Genomic DNA, 23,329 nt, shown 5'->3' with positions numbered 1-23,329 from the left:
GTCTGTGTGTGGGTGTGTGCATGGGTGTGTTGGAATGGGTGTGTTTATGAGTGTGTCTGTGTGTAGGTGGGTGTATAGGAGTATGTGTGTGTGGGTGTGTGTAGGAGTATCTGTGTGTGGGTGTGTAGGATTGTGTGTGGGTGAGTGTACGAGTGTCTGTGTGTGTGGGTGTGTAGTAGTGTGTGTAGGAGTGTGTGTGGGTGTGTGTAGGAGTGTCTGTGTGTGGGTGTGTGTAGGAGTCTCTGTGTGTGTGTGGGTGTGTAGGAGTGTGTGTGTGAGTGTGGGTGTGTGTAGGAGTGTCTAGGTCTGGGTGTGTGTGTGGGTGTGTAGGAGTGGGAGTGTGTAGGAGTGTGTCTGTGTGTGTAGGTGGGTGTGTAGGAGGGTGTGTGTGTAGGAGTGTGTGTGGGTGTGTGTAGGAGTGTCTGTGTGTTGGTATGTGTGGGGGTGTAAGAGTGTGTGTGTGGATGTGTGTACGAGTTTCTGTGTGTGTGTGGGTGTGTAGGAGTGTGTGTGTGGGGGTGTGTGTAAGAGTGTGCGTGGTGTGTGTAGGAGTGTCTGTGTGTGGGTGTGTGTGTGTGGGTGTGTAGGAGTGTGTGTGTATGTGGGTGTGTGTAGGAGTGTGCGTGGTGTGTGTAGGAGTGTCTGTGTGTGGGTGTGTGTGTGTGGGTGTGTAGGAGTGTGTGTGTATGTGGGTGTGTGTAGGAGTGTGTGTGTGGGTATGTGTAGGAGTGTGTGTGTGAGTGTGTATGTGTGGGTGTGTAGGTGTGTGTATATGTGGGTGTGTGTAGGAGTGTGTGTGGGTGTGTGTGTGTGGGCGTGTAGGAGGCTGTGTGTGGGTGTGTAGGAGTGTCTGTGTGTGTGGGTGTGTAGGGGTGTGTGTGGGTGTGTAGGAGTGTCTGTGTGTGTGGGTGTGTAGGGGTGTGTGTGGGTGTGTAGGAGTGTCTGTGTGTGTGGGTGTGTAGGGGTGTGTGTGGGTGTGTAGGAGTGTCTGTGTGTGGAGAGTGTCTGTGTGTGGATGTGTGTATGTGGGTGTGTAGGAGTGTGTGTGTGTGGGTGTGTGTAGGAATGTCCGTGTGTGGGTGTGTGTGGGTGTGTAGGAGTGTGTGTGTGGGTGTGGGTGTGGGTGTGTGTAGGAGTGTCTAGGTGTGGGTGTATGTGGGTGTGGAGGAGTAGGTGTGTGTAGGACTGTGTCTGTGTGTGTAGGTGGGTGTGTAGGAGTGTGTGTGTGTGGGTGTGTGTAGGAGTGCGTGTGGGTGTGTGTAGGAGTGTCTGTGTGTGGGTGGGTGTGCGTACAAGTGTCTGTGTGTGTGGGTGTGTAGTAGTGTGCATGTAGAAGTGTGTGTGGGTGTGTGTAGGTGTGTCTGTGTGGGGGTGTGTGTAGGAGTGTGTGTGAGTGTGTGTAGGAGTGTCTGTGTGTGGGGGTGTGTAGGGGTGTGTGTGTGAGTGTGTGTAGGAATGTCTGCGTGTGTGTGGGTGTGTAGGAGTGTGTGTGTATATGGGTGTGTGTAGGAGTGTGTGTGTGGGTGTGTGTAGCAGTGTGTGTGGGTATGTGTTTTGTTGTGTAGGAGTGTGTGTGTAGGTGTGTGGGTGTGTGTGTGGGTATGTGTGTATGTGGGTGTGGGTGTGTAGGAGTGTGTGTGTCTGGGTGTGTGTGTGAGTGTTAATGAGTGTGTGGGTGTGGGTGTGTAGGAGTGTGTGTGTGTGGGTGCGTGTGTGTGTGGGGGCGTGTAGGAGTGTGTGTGTCTGGGTGTGTGTGTGAGTGTTAATGAGTGTGTGGGTGTGGGTGTGTAGGAGTGTGTGTGTGTGGGTGCGTGTGTGTGTGGGGGCGTGTAGGAGTGTGTGTGTGTGGGTGTGTGTGGGTGTGTGTGTATGGGTGTGTGTACGGGTGCATGTGTGTGTGTGTGAGGGGGGTGTGGGTGTGTGTGTGGGTGTGTGTGTGTGGGTGTGGGTGTGTAGGAATGTATGTGTGTGTGTGGGTGTGTGTGTGTGTGGGTGCGTAGGAGTGTGTGTATGGTTGTGTGTGTGGGTGTGTGTGGGTGTGGGTGTTTGGGTGTGTGTGTGGGTGTGTGGGTGTGAGTGAGTGTGTGGGTGTGTGTGGATGTATTTGTGGGTGTGTGTGGGTGTGTATGGGTTTGTAGGAGTGTATGTGTGTGGGTGTGCGTGTGTGGGTATGTAGGAGTATGTGTGTGTGGGTGTGTGTGGGTGTATAGGAGTGTGTGTGTGGGTGTGAGTGTGGGTGTGTAGGAGATCGGAGGTTGTGTGTGTGGGGAGGGTGTGTGTTTCTGGGTGTGTGTGGGTTTGTAGGAGTGTGTGTGTGTGTGGGTGTGTAGGAGTGTGTGGGTGTGTGTGTGGATGTGTAGGAGTTTGTGTGTGTGGGGAGGGTGTGTGTGTGGGTGTGTAGGAGTGTGTTTGTGTGGGTGTGTAGGAGTGTGTGTGTGTGTGGGTGTTTAGGAGTGTGTGTGTGTGTGTGTGTGGGTGTGTAGGAGTGTGTGTGTGTGTGTGTGTGTGTGTGTGTGTGTGTGTGTGTATAGTGCAATGGGGTGAGCAGAAGCTGATAGCTAAGTTCAGTATCCATGGGGATGACCTTAACCAGGACCTTGGGTTCATGTCACACTGCAGGTGACCCCACTGTACTGTATACACACACACGCACACACATACACGCACACGCACACACACGCACGCACACACACACACACATAAACAGACACTCCTACACACTCACACACACACAGATATACACAGACACTCCTACACACACAGATACACACTCCTACACACAGATACTCCTACACACACACAGATACACACTGACACTCCTAGACACACACACAGATACATACACACACAACAGATACACACTCCTACACACAGACACTCCTACACACACACAGATACACACTGACACTCCTAGACACACACACAGATACATACACACACAACAGATACATGCTCCTACACACAGACACTCCTACACACACACAGATACACACAGACACTACTACACACACATAGATACACACTCCTACACATAGACACTCCTACACACACACATACACACACAGACACTCCCACACACACAGATACACACACACAAATACACACTCCTACACACAGACACTCCTACACACACAGATACACACAGTCACTACTACACACACACACAGATACACACTCCTACACACACAGATTCACACTCCTACACACAGACACTCCTACACACATACAGATACACACACAGATACACACTCCTACACACACAGATACACATACAAATACACAATCCTACACAGACACTCCTACACACACAGATACACACAGAGACTCCTACACGCACACACAGATACGCACACACAGATACACACAGAGATAAACACTCCTACACACAGACACTCCTACATACACAGATACGCACTCCTACACACACAGATACACACACACATGCACACACAGATACACACTCCTACACACAGACACTCCTACACACACACAGATACACACTCCTACACACACAGATACACACACACACGCACACACAGATACACACTCCTACACACAGACACTCCTACACACACAGATACACACTCCTACACACACAGATACACACTCCTACACACAGAAACTCCTACACACACACAGATACACACAGAGATACACACTCCTACACACAGACACTCCTACATACACAGATACGCACTCCTACACACACAGATACACACACACACGCACACACAGATACACACTCCTACACACAGAAACTCCTACACACACAGATACACAGACACTCCTACACACACACATCCCCACACGCACACCCCCCACACATACACACGGATACACACTCCTACACACACATACACAGATACACACAGATACACACTCCTACACACACAGATACACACAAATACACACACAAATACACACTCCTACACACACACATCCCCACATGCACCCCTTCCCACACACACAGATACACTCACCTACACACAGACACTCACACACACACAAGCACCTACTCTCTCGCAGACACTTACAACCCTCCCCCCCAACCACCACTCCACCATCCCTCCGCCGCTCCCCCCCCACCCCCACACACACACACATACACACATATACATATATGTTTGTGGGGTGAATTTGTACTTGCAGAGTTACATTGTACTTCACTCAAAACCTGCATGAACCCATGTAAGATTCTGTGAATTCATTTTTTTTAGATTGGACTCAGTCTGACCATTGTGGCACAGCCAGTCTCACGCAAGGGAGCTCACACCTTCAATACATTATCTGGGCTGACAGACACCAAGTTCACTTGAGAATGTAACTTTTAAAAACAGTTTTGCGATTTACCTATAAAAGAGCTGAAACCAACATGGTCATTCTAAAAGATGAGAGACTTGACAAACAATCCAGGTTTTTTGCAATGTATAATTTCAGTTACATCACACTGTAAACTTTTGCGATAAATTCTGTGTCTTACAATCTTACGCTCCACAACCACCTGATGAAGGAGCAGCGCTCAGAAAGCTAGTGCTTCCAAACAACCCTGTTGAACTATAGCCTGGTGTTGTGGGATTTTTAACTTCCACTTTGCAGCTGTGTTCTTGGGTCTCAGTCTCCCCAACTTGCAGAAACACCTTCTCCCCTCTATTCACGCTTCTCAATATTCTGTCCGGTTCAATCAGAGATTTCCGCATTCTACTAAACTCTATCAAATGGAGGCTATGAGTCCTCAACCAATCTTCATGTCAGAAGATCTTTATTGCCCGGATCATTATTTTAAACATCCCTCGACCCCCTTCCAAGGCCTTAAAACTGCTCACAATTTTCCAACTGCAGCCTCACTCATACAGCCACAGCAGGACATCCCTGCTCTTGTATTCTAACCGTCTTGAAATGAATGTGAACATTACACTTACCTCCCTAACTGCCCACTGAACCTGCATGTTAGAGATAGATAGAGCTGGAGAGCATGTAAACAGTCCACCTCATCCATGCTGACCAAATATCCCAACCTAGTCGAGTCCCATTTGTCAGCACCTGGCCTTGTAAACCCTTTCTATTCACAAACCCATCCAAATGCCTTTTCAATGTTGTCATTGTACCAGCCTCCACCACTTCCTCTGGCAGCTCATTCCATACACGTACCACCTTCTGCGTGAAAAAGTTGCCCCTTCGGGGTCCCTTTTATATCTTTCCCCTCTCACCCTAAACCTATGCCCCTCTCGTTCTGGACTCCCCCACCCCAGGGAAACGACCGCATCTATTTACCCTATCCCTGCCCCTCATGACTTTATAAAGCTCTATAAGGTCACCCCCTCAGCCTCTGACGCTCCAGGGAAAACAGCCCCAACTTGTCCAGCCTCTCCCTATAGCTCCAGCGATGTTAACCTGAACAGAATCCTGAAGGAAGCCTCCAAACTAACTGAGATTGAAATTGCACACACCTTAGGAAGTTGTTCTATTCTCTTCCTTTTTCACAATGACTAAAATTTCAGATATAACCAGAGTAATAACCTTGCTGTCCTTTGGAACTTCCTTAAAAATGTCTTCCCTTACATCTTTTCCACAACCGAGTTCATGACTTATGCAAAAACTGATGGCGTCTCTGTTATTCTGTGACTGTTGCCCCAGTAGATTTTTTTTTCCCTTAACGCCTCTGGGAACTGCACTCCTAACAGTTGCTCCCTAATCACCCCTGGTAACCCCTGTTCCTTCTTCCCGGCTCTTTCTTTCTTTCAGACATGTTTAATTCTCAGTGTTGCTCATCTCTGAGTTTGGTCTCATTCGTTGCAAGATGTTCTCGGGGCCTGTGCACCCGCCCAACGTTCCCATTAATGGACAGCAATCTGAAATGGTCGACCTTCCCTCCTCCTCTGAGCCCAACGAGTAACGCCACATTCCCTCCATCCGTCCTCTTCCCATTCTCCGTGACGGAGGTGACATCAGAGCATGAACTGCGAGCAGGACAGGGTGGTAGCGAAAAGGACATGAACAGGTGGGCGGGAGTGGGCACATAGGTGACGGATTAATGCAGCGAAGTGTGAGGTGATGCAGTTTCATCAGAAGGTCATCGGAAGACAAAGCAGTTCATGATGAACACAGTGTTCACAGCGTTATCATTAAACAGGGCAGACAGTACAAGATAGGATTGATGGGGTTGTTAAGAAGGTGTACGGTGTGTTAGCTTTTACTGGGAGAGGGATTGAGTTTCGGAGCCATGAGGCCATGCTGCAGCTGGACAAAACTCTGGTGTGGCCGCGCTTGGAATATTGCGTCCAGTTCTGGTCACTGCATTATAGGGAGGATGTGGAAACTTTAGAAAGGTTTCAGAGGAGATTTACCAGGATGTTGCCTGGTTTGGAGGGAAGGTCTTACGAGGAAAGGCTGAGGTATTTGAGGCTGTTTTCGTTAGAGAGAAGTTGGAGAGGCGACTTAATTGAGACATATAAGATAATCAGAGGGTTAGAGAGGGTGGACAGTGAGAGCCTTTGTCCTCAGATGGTGATGGCTAGCACAAGGGGACACAGCTTTAAACTGAGGGGTGATAGATATAGGACAGATGTCAGAGGTAGTTTCTTTACTCAGAGAGTAGCAGGCATGTGGAACACACTGCCTGCAACAGGAGTAGACTCCCCAACTTTAAGGACATTTAAATAGTCATTGGATAGGCATATGGATGAGAATGGAATAGTGCAGGATAGATGGGCTTCAGATTGGTTCCACAGGTGGGCGCAACATCGAGGGCCGAAGGGCCTATACTACACTGTAATGTTCTATGGTCTGTGTTCTAACAGATACTGTCTCAGGTAGCAATCAGGAAAAAGGGCTTTTTGGTTTATTTATTCAAACACTTGAACAATGAAAGGGGTGTGGTCCGTTCTCCCTGTTCAGGATCTGGGTCAGTCAGCAGTCTGTTTGAAGCTGTTGGTCAGAGAGAGCTGCGGGTGGGGGGGGGGAGAAGGATGCCTGATTCAACAGGTGTTTCTGGCTGACTCTCTCTCTCTGTCAATCTCTGTCTGTCTCTATCTCTGTGTCTCTCTCTGTCTGTCTCTCTGTCTCTCTCTCTCTCTCTCTGTCTGTATCTCTCTCTCTCTGATTGTGTCTCTGTCTCTCTCTCTCTGTCTGTCTCTCTGTCTCTCTCTCTCTGTCTCTCCCTCTCTGACTCTCTCTGTCTGTCTCTCACTGTCTGTCTCTCTCTCTGTGTCTCTCTCTGTCTCTCTCTTTCTGTCTCTCTCTCTGTCTCTCCCTCTGTGTGTCTCCCTCTGACTCTCTCTCTGTCTCCCTCCCTCTCTCTGTCTCTCTGTCTGTTTCTCTGTCTCTCTCTCTCTGTCTCTCTCTCTGACTCTCTGTCTCTCTCTGACTCTCTTCTGTCTCTCTCTCTGTCTCTCTCTGACTCTCTCTCTCTGTCTCTCTCTCTCTCTGACTCTCTCTGTCTCCCTCTCTCTCTCTGTCCTCTGTCTGTTTCTCTGTCTCTCTGACTCTCTTCTGTCTCACTCTCTCTCTCTCTCTGTCTCTCTGTCGCTCTCTGACTCTCTTCTGTCTCTCTCTCTGTCTCTCTCTGCCTCTCTCTCTGTGTCTCTCTCTCTGACTCTCTGCCTCTCTCTCTCTGTCTCTCTCTCTGACTTTCTCTCTGTCTCTCTCTCTCTCTATCTCTCTCTAACATCACTCCTGTGAGAACCCGGGTTAGACTTTACGTTTTTAGCCGTGGGTTTGCATTTGGGGATGCTGCAGGAAATCAGAACAGCATTGTTAAGTTGCGAAGGAGTCGGTTGGGTTTTCAGGTAGGTTCTGGATTAGTGGTGCTGAGAAAGCACAGCAGTTCAGGCAGCATCCGAGGAGCAGGAAAATCGACGTTTCGGGCAAAAGTCCTTCATCAGGAATACAGGGAGAGAGCCTGAAGGGTGGAGAGATAAATGAGAGGAGGGTGGGGGTGGGGAGAGAGTAGCAGAGAGTACAATAGGTGAGTGGGGGAGGGGATGAAGGTGATAGGTCAGGGAGGAGGGTGGAGTGGATAGGTGGAAAAGGAGATAGGCAGGTAGGACAAGTCCGGACAAGTCATGGAGACAGTTACTGAGCTGGAAGTTTAGAACTAGGGTGAGGTGGGGGAAGGGGAAATGAGGAAACTGTTGAAGTCCACATTGATGCCCTGGGGTTGAAGTGTTCCAAGGCGGAAGATGAGGCGTTCTTCCTCCAGGCATCTGGTGGTGAGGGAGCGGCGGTGAAGGAGGCCCAGGACCTCCATGTCCTCGGCAGAGTGGGAGGGGGAGTTGAAATGTTGGGCCAAGGGGCGGTGTGGTTGATTGGTGCGGGTGTCCCGGAGATGTTCCTATTCTCCATTCTGTTCTCTCTTCCTCGTGTTTCAGTCAGTCGTCTGGAAATAAATTCTGTTTTGTTTAAAACTGAGTGGTTGTGGCAGCTGGAATATCCACTCTACACCTGCCTAAAACAAGAAGAAACATTAGGGTCTAGGCTACTTTCTTTAAATATTTTGAGGGGGTCTGGCCTGGTCCATAACAGAACATAGAACAGGCCAGCACAGAAACAGGCCCTTCAGCCCACCAGGTCTGCACCAAGCACAATGTTATTCTAAAATAATCCCATCTGTCTGCACATGATGTATATCCCTCTGTTCTCAGAGGGTTAGAGAGGGTGGACAGTGAGAGCCTTTGTCCTCAGATGGTGACAGCGAGCACGAGGGGACATAGCTTTAAACTGAGGGGTGATAGATATAGGACGGATGTCAGAGGTAGTTTCTTTACTCAGAGAGTAGTAGGGGTGTGGAGCTCACTGCCTGTAACAGTAGGACACTTGCCAACTTTAAGGGCATTTAAATGGCCACTGTATAGCAATATGGATGAAAATGGAATAGTGTAGGTTAGATGGGCTTCAGATCGGTACCACAGGCCGGTGTAACATCGAGGGCCGAAGGGCCTGTAATGTGCTGGAATGTTCCATGGTGTAAGAGGTGATGTTGAACTTCTACAAGACACTGGTTAGAACCCAGCTGGAGTATTGTGCATGGTTGTGAATGGCACATAATAGGAAAGATGTTAACGCATTGGAGTAACACTTTCCAACAATGGGGGATCCAGGGATTAAGTGGAACCTCAGAAGCTGTCAGTCTCACTGAGTTCATCCAGTCCCCTCTGTTTACATTTGCAAGGCGCTCAATCTGACCAATGGCAAGGCTCCCATAATGTATTTTGCTTTTCCTTAACTCAACGCCTCCCAGTGCTGCTGTGACCCCATAACGTGCCAATCTCACGGTCTACCCTCCCCAACATCACCACGGCGCTGCCCCTACCCCATCCAAACAGATCACCTCATGCTGCGAAAAAATATAGGCTGCATGATTTTTCAAAGTTGCTGAATTATAGAGCTTTATAAAACAAGGAGGGGCATGGATAGGGTAAAGAGGCAAAGTCTTTTCCCTGGGGTCGGGGAGTCCAGAACTTAGAGGGCATAGGTTTAGGGTGAGAGGGGAAAGATATAAAAGAGACCTGAGGGGCAACTTTTTCACACAGAGGGTGGTACGTGTATGGAATGAGCTGCCAGAGGAAGTGGTGGAGGTTGAAGACAATTACAGCATTGAAAAGGCATCTGGATGGGTCTATGAACGGGGTTTAGAGGGATATAGGCCCAAGTGCTGACAGATGGGACTAGGTTAGTTTGAGGATATCTGGTTGGCATGGACGAGTTGGACTGAAGGGTTTGTTTCCGTGCTGTACAGCTCTATGACTCCCCTGGTATGCGTGAAATGGATCTGCCATTGTTGGACAGGGGTGGACACTGACTGAAGTCACACGACCCCCATGTTCTAGTCCACCAGGTTTATGCAGCAATCCTGCTGGTATTCTGCATTGGAGCGGTGTCTGACACCTATCCCAGTTCATGCTTTGAAAGGAAAAGTTATGTGGCCCCTTGCAGCCGGCTGTACATTGATCCCTTGTATCGTTGGTTCGTCCGTGAGGCGATGTGCACCGCGCAATTCCCGCATCCGCGTCAACTCTGTTGCATGCTCTGCTACCGTTTTCTTGTCCAGTTACGACAGTGGGTGTTAGTCAAACATAATAGTGGCGAAATGCTTCAAGAGCGTTGTGAGGTTACGAGAGGTGTTGCAACAATTCAAGATCCTCCTACCTTTCCTGCCTTTGGCAGTAGATTCAGCAAGACAGATCGGAGAGCGTTCTCAGTCCAATCCCCTTTGGCGAGGAGCTCCGGCCACATTGAGTTGCTGAGGATACTCGGAGCGACGCTGACCCTCTCGCTGCATGATTAGATCCCGCCCAATGCTTGTCTCATGTAGGTAATCGGAAACTGGGTCGGGGCTTTGTGGGTCTGAGGAAGGGTCCAAAACGTTAACTCTGATTTCTCTCCGCAGATGCTGCTGGACCTGCTGAGCTTTTCTAGCAATTTCTGCTTTGTACTTTGTCAGGGCTGGTGACAAAGACAGAGAGAGTGGGCTAGCCCAGCAATGCACTTACTCAAGGGAATGGGCTGGGAGCATGGATACCTATGTAGGACACATCTAGATGTGTCTTAGACATGTTTTAGGGCTTTGGTCTGTCTGCCTATAGGGATCTGGGTTTTCAGCCTGAACACTGTAAGGAAACAGGCCATTCAGCCCAACTGGTGCTGACTGTTAAGTCTCCAGTTGAGCCTTCCCCTCCCCCACCCCATTTAAAACACATCTTTGTCTTAGAATATTGCGTGCAATTCTGGTCTCCCTCCTATCGGAAGGATGTTGTGAAACTTGAAAGGGTTCAGAAAAGATTGACAAGGGTGTTGCCAGGGTTGGAGGGTTTGAGCTACAGGGAGAGGCTGAACAGGCTGGGGCTGTTTTCCCTGGAGTGTCGGAGGCTGAGGGGTGACCTTATAGAGGTTTACAAAATTATGAGGGGCATGGTTAGGGTAAATAGGCAAAGTCTTTTCCCTGGGGTCAGGGAGTCCAGAACTAGAGGGTATAGGTTTAGGGTGAGAGGAGAAAGATATAAAAGAGAGCAACTTTTTCACACAGAGGGTGGTACAGGTATGGAATGAGCTGCCAGAGGAAGTGGTGGAGGCTGGTACAATTGCACCATTTAAGAGGCATTTGGATGGTATATGACTAGGAAGGGTTTGGAGGGATATGGGTCGGGTGCTGGCAGGTGGGACTAGATTGGGTTGGGATATCTGGTCGGCATGGATGGGTTGGGCCGAAGGGTCTGTTTCCATGCTGTACATCTCTCTGACTCTCTCTCTCTCTCTTCCAGGGGTTTCCACCAAAGTCCCATCAAAGTTGATCCCACCCCCAGCATCCGAGACAGATAGAGCTCTTGAAGATAGTGGAATCAAGGGTGATGGGGATAAGGCAGGAACAGGATACTGATTGTGGATGATCAGCCATGATCATAATGAATGGTGGTGCTGGCTCAATGGGCCGAATGGCCTACTCCTGCACCTATTGTCTATTGCCCTTCCAAACCTCAGTGACGGTGAGGAGGGGCAGTCCAGAGTGGGGGTCTTGGGGTGGGGGGGGAGCTCCAATCAAGCCTTAATGCCGTTAACGTTACGTCCCTGCATTTTAATGGAAACAACGCCACGCTCTTGTTTTTTATCTTGTGGCCTCGCTAACCTGTGCCGTTCTGTGATCGATGAATTTGTAAAGATGGGTTCCACCAATCCTCCCCCACACCTAGAATTTGACCTTCCGAGTAATGGTAGGCCTCAGGCTTCTCTTCACCAAAGTGTACGACCCCACATTCGTCAGCGTTGAACCACTTTTGCCACTTGTTTGCCCACCCCGTAACTTTTATGAGTATCCCTCCCATAATATGTTGCAGTTCTCCTCAGTGCTGACCCATCCCCAAGAGCTGGGGCTAACCCATCCATTGAGAAATTGAGTTTTCATTCCAATGTGCGCTTGTTGGGGTCTACACTTGAAGTTTGCCCATTCTCCCCGTGCCTGTGTGGGTTTCCTCCGGGTGCTCCTGTTTCCTCCCACAGTCCAAAGATGTGCAGGTCAGGGTGAATTGGCCTTGCTAAATTGCCCACAGTGTTAGGTGCATTACTCAGAGAGAATGGTTCTGGGTGGGTTACTCTTCGGAGGGTCGGTGTGGACTTGTTGGGCCGAAGGGCCTGTTCCCACACTGTAGGGAATCTAATCTAATCTCATTTTCTCCCATTATTTACGATAAAATGATATCATTCACTCAGTTATTCATAGAACCATGGTTCTGTAGTATTCAAATTTAAAAACAATCCTTTCAAACCCCTGACTGCATTTCCCCACCTTATGAGCATACAGAACAATACCACCCCCGTCAAGATTAGATTCCCTACAAGGGTGGAAACAGGCCCTTCGGCCCAACCAGTCCACACCGGCCCTCCGAAGAGTAACCCACCCAGACCCATTTCACTCTGACCAATGCACCTAACACCACGGGCAATTTGGCATGGCCAATCCACCCCGACCTGCACATCTTTGGACTGTCAGAGGAAACTGGAGCACCCAGAGGAAACCCACGCAGACACGGTGGAGAATGTGCAAACTCCACACAGACAGGTGCCCGAGGCTGGAGTCGAACCTGGGACCTATGAGGCAGCTGTGCTAACCACCGAGCCACCAAGCCTCCAGGCAACATTAATCAGCCCTTACCAACCATCCCCTGGACCTGCATAGATTAAGTACCTGCTGATGCCTTTTAACTGGGCCGTTATCCCTTTAAGGAACTAACTGACAGAATAGTGCTTGCATAACATTGCATGTTTGAATGAAACTCATACCGGCACATCGTAAATAAATCTCACAACCCAGCTGCAGTAATCAATTTAATATCCTTTATTGTTTTATTACGATTTCTAACTTCTAATCTACGCTTATCATAAGGATGATCGGATCCAGTTTCACCTTTCCTGAGCCACTGTTTGCCTCTATGGGACCTTACTCAGGCCATGTTGGTCATGTCAAAGTTACTTCCCTCAGGCTGTGTTGGCAAAGGGAAGCGAAGGCCCTAATGGTATTATCGCTGGACTGTTCATCTAGAGATCCAGACAATGTTCTGAGGACCCCCGGATCGAATCCCACCATTGCTGATGGTGGAATTTGAATATTAAAAAAAAATGTCTGGAGTTAAGTTGACCATAAAAGCATTGTTGGGAAAACCTGTCTGGTTCACTAATGTCCTTTAGGGATAGATTAGTTCTAGAGAAATGCTGGGACTTTTTTTCACTGGAGCGTTGGAGGTGAGAGGCGACCTTATAGAGGTTCATAAAATAATTATGGTTATAGATAGAGTTAATGGTACACGTTTTTAAGGGACGAGGTGAGAGATATAGGAGGCAATTTTCTTTTTACACAGAGGGTGGTTCGCGTGTGGAATGAACTTCCTGAGGAAGTGGTGGATGTGGGTACAGTTAAAGACATTCTGATAAGGACATGAATAGGAGAGGTTTGGGAGGGTACGGGCCAGGAGCTGATAAATGGGACTAGTTTAGTTTGGGATTATGTCCAGCATGGACTGGTTGGACCGAAGGGTCTGTTTCTGTGCTGTATGACTGTTTTGTTCCTAATGTCTGAGATTTTGGGATTGTGTGGACAGAACCTGGGATTGTCCATGATTGTGTTGGTAGAGTCTATTCGCCTAATGTCTATTGTTGGAAAAGTTATGAAGGAAGAAACAGCAACACTTTTGGAAACCAGTAAGCTAATCAGATAGAGGCAGCATGGCTTTTTGACAGAGAAATTGTCTCTGCCGACTTTATGAGTGATGTCTGAGGAAATCTCAACCAGAGTCGATAGAGAGGATCCAGTAACTGTATTGCATTTGGGCTTCTAGAAAGTATTTGATCAGAAACTTCAGACAGGATCATAAGATAAGAGCCCATGGCTATGCAGGTAGTATGTTGGTGTGGATAGATAATTAGTTAATGGGCAGGAAACAGCAAGTGGGGAATAAGGGATTTTCTTTTCCCCCAGGAAGCAGTGGGATCCAACAGCGATCAGCGCTGGGACCGCAACCGTTTACAATAAGTATAAATGATCTGTAGGAAGGAACTGAACGGACTGTCGCCAGATTTGTAGATGACATCAAAGTAGGTGGAAAGGTAAGTTGCCAGAGTGATACAGCTGAAAGAGAGAGGTAGCTCAGCTAAGAAAGAGGGCAAATGGTTGGCAAACGCAGTACGATGTGGAAAAATAGGAAGTTACGAGGGGAGAACAAGATATTTAGATGACTTAGTGTGGAAATAGGCCCTTCGGCCCAACAAGTCCACACCGACGCGCAACCCACCTATACCCCTGCACCTAACACTACAGGCAATTTAGCATGGCCAATTCACCTAGCCTGCACATCTTTGGACTGTGGGAGGAAACCGGAGCACCCGGAGGAAACCCACACAGACACGGGGAGAATGTGCAAACTCCACACAGTCAGTCGCCCAAAGCGGGAACTGAACCCGGGGTCTCAGGCACTGTGAGACAGCAGTGCTAACCACCGTGCTGCCCACTAATTATTTTGATGCAGAAATTCTGCAGAGGGCTGCAAGTCAAAGGGACGTGGAATACAGAAAGCGAGCGCCACAAGGAGTCAGGAAGGCGAATAGAGTGTGTGTTGGCCTTTATTTCAAGAGGGTTGGAGTAGAAGAGGAGGGAAGTCTTACCATGACTGTATAAGGTTGTATATCATTGTACACCCAGATCACTCTGTATATCATTGTACACCCAGATCTCTCTGTATATCATTGTACACCCAGATCCCTCTGTATATCATTGTACACCCAGATCCCTCTGTATATCATTGCACACCCAGATCACTCTGTATATCATTGTACACCCAGATCCCTCTGTATATCATTGAACACCCAGATCACTCTGTATATCATTGTACACCCAGATCCCTCTGTATATCATTGTACACCCAGATCACTCTGTATATCATTGTACACCCAGATCCCTCTGTATATCATTGTACACCCAGATCCCTCTGTATATCATTCTACACCCAGATTCCTCTGTATATCATTGTCACCCAGATCACTCTGTATATCACTGTACACCCAGATCCCTCTGTATATCATTGTACACCCAGATCCCCCTGTATATCATTATACACCCAGATCCCTCTGTATATCATTGTACACCCAGATCCCTCTGTATATCATTGTACACCCAGATTCCTCTGTATATCATTGTACACCCAGATCCCTCTGTATATCATTGTACACCCAGATTCCTCTGTATATCATTGTACACCCAGATCCCTCTGTATATCATTGTACACCCAGATCACTCTGTATATCATTGTACACCCAGATCACTCTGTATATCATTGTACACGCAGATCCCTCTGTATATCATTGCACACCCAGATCCCTGTGTATATCATTGCACACCCAGATCACTCTGTATATCATTGTACACCCAGATCACTCTGTATATCATTGCACACCCAGATCCCTCTGTGTATCATTGTACACCCAGATCCCTCTGTATATTATTGCACACCCAGATCCCTCTGTATATTCCCCCCCACCTCCTGGAGTATGTCGATAGAGTCCGTTGTCACTCCCCGCCCAGAGTGTGTTGGTAGAGTTTGGGAACATCCCTCAGAATGTGTCGGTAGAGTTCGCGGTTACCCACCCCAGATTGTATTGGCATAGTCGGGGATCACCCGCCCCAAGTGTTTCGGTATAGTGTGGGATCACAACCCTCCCCGGAGTGTGTCAGTATAGTCTGGGATCACCCCTCTGGAGTGTGTTGGTATAGTCCAGGATCACCCCCCTGGAGTGTGTTGGTATAGTCTGGGATCACTCCCCTGGAGTGTGTTGGTATAGTCCAGGATCAACCCCCTGGATTGTGTCGGTATAGTCTGGGTTCCCCCCCCTCCCGGAGTGTGTTGGTATAGTCTGGGATCACCCCCCCGGAGTGTGTTGGTATAGTCTGGGATCACTCCCCTGGAGTGTGTTGGTATAGTCTGGGATCACCCCCCTGGAGTGTGTAGGTATAGTCTGGGATCACCCCCCTGGAGTGTGTTGGTATAGTCTGGGTTCACACACCCCCCCCCCCCACCCCCGGAGTGTGTTGGTATAGTCTGGGATCACCCCCCTGGATTATGTTGGTATAGTCTGGGATCACCCCCCTGGAGTGTGTAGGTATAGTCTGGGATCACCCCCCTGGAGTGTGTTGGTATAGTCTGGGTTCACACCCCCCCCCCCACCCCCAGAGTGTGTTGGTATAGTCTGGGATCACCCCCCTGGATTATGTTGGTATAGTCTGGGATCACCCCCCTGGAGTGTGTTGGTATAGTCTGGGATCACCCCCCCCCCCCACCCCCAGAGTGTGTTGGTATAGTCTGGGATCACCCCCCTGGATTATGTTGGTATAGTCTGGGATCACCCCCCTGGAGTGTGTTGGTATAGTCTGGGATCACTCCCCCCCCCCACCCCCAGAGTGTGTTGGTATAGTCTGGGATCACCCCCCTGGATTATGTTGGTATAGTCTGGGATCACCCCCCTGGAGTGTGTAGGTATGGTCTGGGATCACCCCCCTGGAGTGTGTTGGTATAGTCTGGGTTCACCTCCTCACCCCCGGAGTGTGTTGGTATAGTCTGGGATCACCCCCCTGGAGTGTGTAGGTTGAGCCCAGGGCACCCCCCCCTCCCCCTCCCCCTCCTCCCCCCCCCCCCACCCCAGCCCCGGAATGTGTCGGTCGACCCTGCGATGCTCTAATCCTTCCCTTCCCCTTACAGAAAGATGTCCAATCAATCGTGCACCTTCTCGAATTCCTCGGTGACCATCGAGCGAACCACCTTCACCGTGCTGTACAGTGTGATCATCGTGCTCGGCCTCTCTCTCAACGTGCTTGCCCTGTGGATCTTCTGCGTTCACATCCAGCAGCGATCTGGCACCACCTTCTACATGACGAACCTGGCCATGGTGGACATCTTGTTGGTCTGCTTCTTGCCCTTCCGCGTCGTTGCTTACTACAAGGAGGACAGACTGTCGTGCGAGATCGCCGGCATCATCTTCCTGATCAACATGTACACCAGCATCTTTTTCCTGGCCTGCATCAGTCTGGATCGCTGCCTGGCCACAGTTTTGCCCTTTAAGGTGAGGATTTACCACCTACGCAGAGCAGCGCCCTGGGTCAGTGGCTTGGTGTGGCTGCTCACTGTGGGCTGTAGCCTCCCCACCTACCTCAGATGGAAATTCACTGTCAACGTGACCAGTAGTTACAACTGCCTGGAGCCCATCGTCGTCACCAATGAACTCCCACGGAACTTCACCCTCGCCATCGGCTTTGGGCTTCCCTATAGTTTGGTCCTCACCAGCTCACTCCTCGCCCTCGTGAAGATGAGGAAGGCCAAATTATCGCTCACCCTGAACATCCGCAAAACCCAGAACATGATCCTGGCCAATTTCCTGGTCTTCACCTTTTGCTTTCTGCCTTACCATGTCTTCCTGGGCTTTTACAGAAAGGAGAACAACGATTGGAACTGCAGCAGTCGACTGCTCTTCCAGATAACCCAGATCCTCGCCAGTGCCAACACGGTCTTTGACCCCATGATCTATTACTTCACCACAGAAGCGTTTCAGAAAACTCACTTGATGAGAACTGTGTGCAGCATGGTTTGTTGTAGGTCCAGCACTGAGGAGCAGGAAAAATACTCTGTGCCGTGCAGGGAGTCATACAAGAAATCATCAGAAGCATCTCTCTTTTTATAGCATTGCGTGAAACAATCTGCCAGTTTTGGTCTGATCTCTCAAACCCAAGTTTGCTGTTTTTCTGACCTTTGTTTCTGTTTTAGTTTTGATAATTCCTTATCGAACAACAGCCAGAATATTATCTCCTACTTCAATTTCTGAGCTCCAGATCTACAGTAGAACTCCCTCTACTCCTTTGAGCACAAGTAAAGATTCTCCTTATTCTTCTGAACTGCAAGTGAAGCTCCCTCTACACAGTCTCCCATCAAACGTCCCCAGGGCAGGGACAGCATGGGGTGAGATACAGAGGAAAGCTCCCTCTACGCTGTCCCCATCAAACACCCCTGGGGCAGGGACAGCATAGGGTTAGATACAGTGTAAAGCTCCCTTTACATTGCCCCCCATCAAACATCCCCAGGACAGGGTTAAACACAGAGTAAAGCCTCCTCTACACTGTCCCCCATCAAATGTACCCAGGACAGGGACAGCACAGGACTAAATACCGAGTAAATTTCCCTCGACACTGTTCCTATTATACTTTCTGAGTACAGGGACAGCACAGGGTTAGATACAGAGTAAAGCTCCCTCTACACTGTCCCCATCAAACATTCCCAGGACAGGGTCAGCATGGGGTTAGAAACAGAGTAAGGCTCCCTCTACACTGTCCCCCCATCAAACACTCCCAAGACAGGGTCAGCATGGAGTTAGATACAGAGGAAAGCTCCCTCTACACTGTCCCCCCATCAAACACTCCCAGGACAGGGTCAGCATGGAGTTAGATACAGAGTAAAGCTCCCTCTACACTGTCCCCCCATCAAACACTCCCAGGACAGGGTCAGAACGGGGTTAGATACAGAGTAAAGCTCCCTCTATACTGTCCCCCCCATCAAACACTCCCAGGACAGGGACAGCACGGGGTTAGATACAGAGTAAAGCTCCCTCTACACTGTCCCCCCATCAAACACTCCCAGGACAGGGTCAGAACGGGGTTAGATACAGAGTAAAGCTCCCTCTATACTGTCCCCCCCATCAAACACTCCCAGGACAGGGACAGCACGAGGTTAGATACAGAGTTAAACTCCCTCTACACTGTTCCCCCCATCAAACACTCCCAGGACAGGGTCAGCATGGGGTTAGATCCAGAGTAAAGCTCCCTCTACACTGTCCCCATCAAACACTCCCAGGACAGGGACAGCACGGGGTTAGATCCAGAGTAAAGCTGCCTGGACTCTTTTATTAAAACAGGAAGTCAAAACTGATGATGAAACATTCCCTGCTGGGGCACGGTCAAACAGAAAATTACTAAATTGAAATAACAATGACTGGGTCAATGATGCACTCCAGCCCTGGCGGGGCCTAGTGTCCTGGAACAGTCCTGACTGTGCTGGTGCACCCCCTCCCCAGGGAGACCCCCGAGCACCGATGTAACCGCAAAAAGAGGAGCAGGATAGCCTTCACGGTCACGGTCCCCTTGGCTGGGCCACACAGACAGCAGGAGACATCCTGGCCGCACCAGCGATCAGGAGTCTGGGGTTGGAACATGGCCAGAGTCAAAAGGGAGACAGCAGCTTTGTAAAACCACAAGGGGCAGCAGACCTCAAATACCGACTACTCCAGGCAGCAACAAAACTCCACGTGGCCTGGCACCCATAGAAATAACCTGTACAGGCTTAGAGTCAGAGAGATGTACAGCACAGAAACAGACCCTTCAGTCCAACCCGTCCATGCCGACCAGATATCCCAACCCAATCTAATCCCACCTGCCAGCACCCGGCCCACATCCCTCCAAACCCTTCCTATTCATATACCCATCCAGATGCCTTTTAAATGTTGCAATTGTACCAGCCTCCACCACTTCCTCTAGCAGCTCATTCCATACACGTACCACCCTCTGCGTGAAAAAGTTGCTCCTTAGGTCCCTTTTATATCTTTCCCCTAAACCTATGCCCTCTAGTTCTGGACTCCCCGACCCCAGGGAAAAGACTTTGCCTATTTACCCTATCCATGCCCCTCATGATTTTGTAAACCTCTATAAGGTCACCCCTCAGCCTCCGATGCTCCAGGGAAAACAGCCCCAACCTGTTCAGCCTCTCCCTATAGCTCAAACCCTCCAACCCTGGCAACATCCTTGTCAATCTTTTCTGAACCCTTTCAAGTTTCACAACATAGCAGGGAAACCAAAATTGAACACAGTATTCCAACAGTGGCCTAACCAATGTCCTGTACAGCTGCAACATGACCTCCCAACTCTGTACTCAGTGCTCTGACCAATAAAGGAAAGCATACCAAACGCCTTCTTCACTATCCTATCGACCTGCGACTCCACTTTCAAGGAGCTATGAACCTGCACTCCAAGGTCTCTTTGTTCAGCAACACTCCCTAGGACCTTACCATTAAGTGTACATGTCCTGCCCTGATTGACTTTTCCAAATTGCAGCACCTCGCATTTATCTAGTCGTAGAATTATCCAGCATGGAAACAGATCTGTCAGTCCAATCAGTCTGAGCTGAACATAATCCCAAACTAAATTAGTCCCACCTGCCTGCTCCTGGCCTATATCCCTCCAACCTTTTCCTATTCATCTATTTATCCAAAGTCTTTTAAACATTTCAATTTCACATTCATCACTTCCTCAGGAAATGCATTCCACACTTGACCTGGCCTCTGTGTAAAACATTTGCTCCTCGTGTCGTTTTTAAATCTCTCTCCTCAAAAATGCTCCCCCCCCCCCAGTCATGAAACCCTTCGTCCTCGGGAAACGACAATAATTCTATCTATACCTGTAATTGTGTCATAAAGGTCGCTTCTCAACCTCTGTAAATCCCAGCCTATCCAGCCTTTCTTTACAACGCAAGCCCTCTACACCCAGCAGCATCCTGGTAAGTCTCTTCCGAACCCTCTCCAGCTTAATAGTATCCTTCCGATGACGGGATGACCAGAACTGGACGCATTAGTCTAAACGAGGCCTCACCAATGCCATAGAATCATAAAGACGGAGTAATTCATCCATACCGACCAGATATCCCAACCCAATCTAGTCCCACCTGCCAGCACCGGGCCCATATCCCTCCAAACCCTTCCTATTCACATACCCAACCAAATGCCTCTTAAATGTTGCAATTGTACCAGCCTCCACCACATCCTCTGGCAGCTCATTCCATACACGTACCACCCTCTGCGTGAAAAAGTTGCCCCTTAGGTTCCTTTTAAATCCTTCCCCTCTCAACCAAACCTTTGCCCCTCTAATTCTGGACTCCCCCCCACCCCCAGAGAAAAGCCCCTGTACCATCTCGATATAACGTCTCCTAGTTATGTTGAAAAGACTAAATTAAACTCCATCGGCCACCTCTGATCAGGGTCCCGTTGTGCTCTGAGGTAACCTTCCAATCCACCACCAATCTGCAAATCATTCCTCCAATGTTCACTTCTAAATCAGATGTATATGGAATCAAAACTCAAACGTGATTGGACAAGTTCCCCAATGCAAAAGGGGTTGGGAACTGCATTGTGCAGGACCCTCCACTGGGGAGCTGTATCACTGGGGAACGAAATGGTGTCTGTGTGGCGGGTGAAGGTGCAGAAATGGAGAGTGTGCAACAGCAGCCCGTACAGGAGGTGCCTCTGTGCAGTGTTATGAAGCTGAAGGCGTGTACTGTACCTTTAAGAGAGCGCGAATGCTGTTTTGCTCTGAAAGCTTACAAGCACCAGTTATGTGACTAGCCAGCAGCCTCTGAGTGCACTGAAAAATTGGAAATATGTAACATTTGGCTGTGAAACAGATACCTGCATTAGTTGTAACAATTTCAATTTTACCAATCAGTTTAAATTATGCCCCAGGATACTAAAATCCAATCGCGGTTGAATTTATTGTTTTTGCCAACATTGAACCAATGAGACGATCTGATGTTGGGAGGATAAAGTAACACACATTTTGAAAGTCAGACAGAGAGTAAACAACCACTGAGAGAAACTGCTATTCCAAAACCCTCAGGTGGTACGGTGACTCAGTGGTTAACACTGCTCCCTCACAGTATCATGGTCCCAGGTTCAATTCCAGCCTCAGGCGACTGTCTCTGGAGTTTGCCCATTCTGCTCGGGTATCCTCTGGGGGTTCCAGTTTTCTCCCACAATCCAAAGGTGTGCAGTTGGCCATGCTAAATTGCCCATAGTGTTAGGTTCATTAGTCAGAGGGAAGTGAGTCTGGGTGGGTTACTCTTCGGTGTGGACTGGTTGGGCTGAAGGGCCCGTTTCCACACTGTAGGGAATCTAATCTCTCAATCTAAAGGGTAGCCTTCTCGTATGAAACACCTTTGCAGCAAAAATGACCCAGGGAGGTCTTCATCCAGAGGAAGACAGACACCAGAGATGAGAACCGCTGCGTGGTTTTGAAATTTAAGTTGATGTCACTTCAATATTGCATTGGAGTCTGAGAGTGTGGCGCTCGAAAAGCACAGCATCCGAGGAGCAGGAGAGTCAATGAAAGTTTTCCAGCAGCCCACTCTCAACTCTAACCTCCAGCGTCCACAGTTCCTCACTTTCTCCGGGTTTTTTTATCGGAACAGTATATTGTTACAGAGTTTTTTAGATTAGATTAGATTACTTACAGTGTGGAAACAGGCCCTTTGGCCCAACAAGTCCACACCGACCCGCCGAAGCGCAACCCACCCATACCCCGACATTTACCCCTTACCTAAGGCTACGGGCAATTTAGCATGGCCAATTCACCTGACCTGCACATCTTTGGACTGTGGGAGGAAACCGGAGCACCCGGAGGAAACCCACGCAGACACGGGGAGAACGTGCAAACTCCACACAGTCAGTCGCCTGAGGCGGGAATTGAAGCCGGGTCTCTGGCTGGTTGGAGGCAGATAATAACCATCTCAGAGACAGGAGGCGCAGAATTGGAAAGGGCTGTTGTTTCATGTTCACTGTTAGAGTTAAAGAATAAATTGACATTTTATTTCTTGGAACAATGGAATGTGGGGAGTTCTCTGTCACTCATACGTTAACAGGTCGCGGAGGGAGGTGAAACTTTCTGGGTGTTTGTGGTTTCTTTAGCAGGATGGTTCACCGCTGTGTCATAACAGCAGTGACTCCCCAAAGACAACTCCCATCGTAGGCTACCCCAGTCACGGGGGGGGGGGGGAAAGGGTCTATTGTGGTGGCAGGACCGGCATTGGGTTCTGGAAGGGCAAGGCTCAGTTCATCCGGGGGCCCAGCCCACACCAGAACCCCCTCTATCTCCCGCGAGGCATCGGGATCGAACGCTGTGTCCCTCAGGTTCTGGAGGTGGGGAGGAGGAGGGGAGAGAGGGCCGGGAAGCTTGAGGGTCACCCATCAGCAGGGCCCACTGACACTGGAGGGCTTGAAGCTGCCGCTGGAGGACCTGAAGGCCGGATGTTGCTACCTGGATGCTGGGGCGCACCAACGCCTGACCCATCCTGGAGGACCCAGACATGCAGAGGGCGGGGGGTGGGGTGGGAGGTGGTGGTGGTGGGGGGGAGGGCAGTCTTGGCCTTTGTCCCAGCAGAAAGCCTCAATGAGCCTTTTCTCGAAGGCGTGACAATGCTAGCCGTTGGTACCACAACATGGCGGTCACCAACTGGCAGACCAACCAGCACTCCCACCCTGCAGATCAATCCTA

At 49.4% G+C, this 23,329-nt stretch overlaps 1 protein-coding gene across 2 annotated transcripts in view; it reads left to right on the top strand.

Annotated features, from left to right (window-relative positions):
* Nucleotides 1-22,803, top strand: part of LOC140492580 (lysophosphatidic acid receptor 4-like) — a 30,019-nt gene extending 7,216 nt beyond the window's left edge. Inside the window, exons 1-2 of one of the 2 annotated variants that reach the window (XM_072591559.1) lie at nt 10,121-10,305; nt 16,731-22,803. In XM_072591559.1, coding sequence (XP_072447660.1) covers nt 16,735-17,706 — 972 coding nt within the window. In that variant the 5' untranslated portion in view covers nt 10,121-10,305; nt 16,731-16,734 and the 3' untranslated portion in view covers nt 17,707-22,803. Of the gene's footprint in view, nt 1-10,120; nt 10,306-16,730 lie in introns of those variants that run through there. The other variant, XM_072591560.1, reaches the window with a different exon arrangement.
* The last annotated feature ends 526 nt before the right edge of the window (nt 22,804-23,329 follow it).

Source organism: Chiloscyllium punctatum, chromosome 21, assembly GCF_047496795.1.
Source record: "Chiloscyllium punctatum isolate Juve2018m chromosome 21, sChiPun1.3, whole genome shotgun sequence".
Taxonomy (NCBI): domain Eukaryota; kingdom Metazoa; phylum Chordata; class Chondrichthyes; order Orectolobiformes; family Hemiscylliidae; genus Chiloscyllium; species Chiloscyllium punctatum.
Note: the sequence above shows the minus strand (reverse complement) of the source record. Positions and strands in the feature narration are given on the sequence as shown.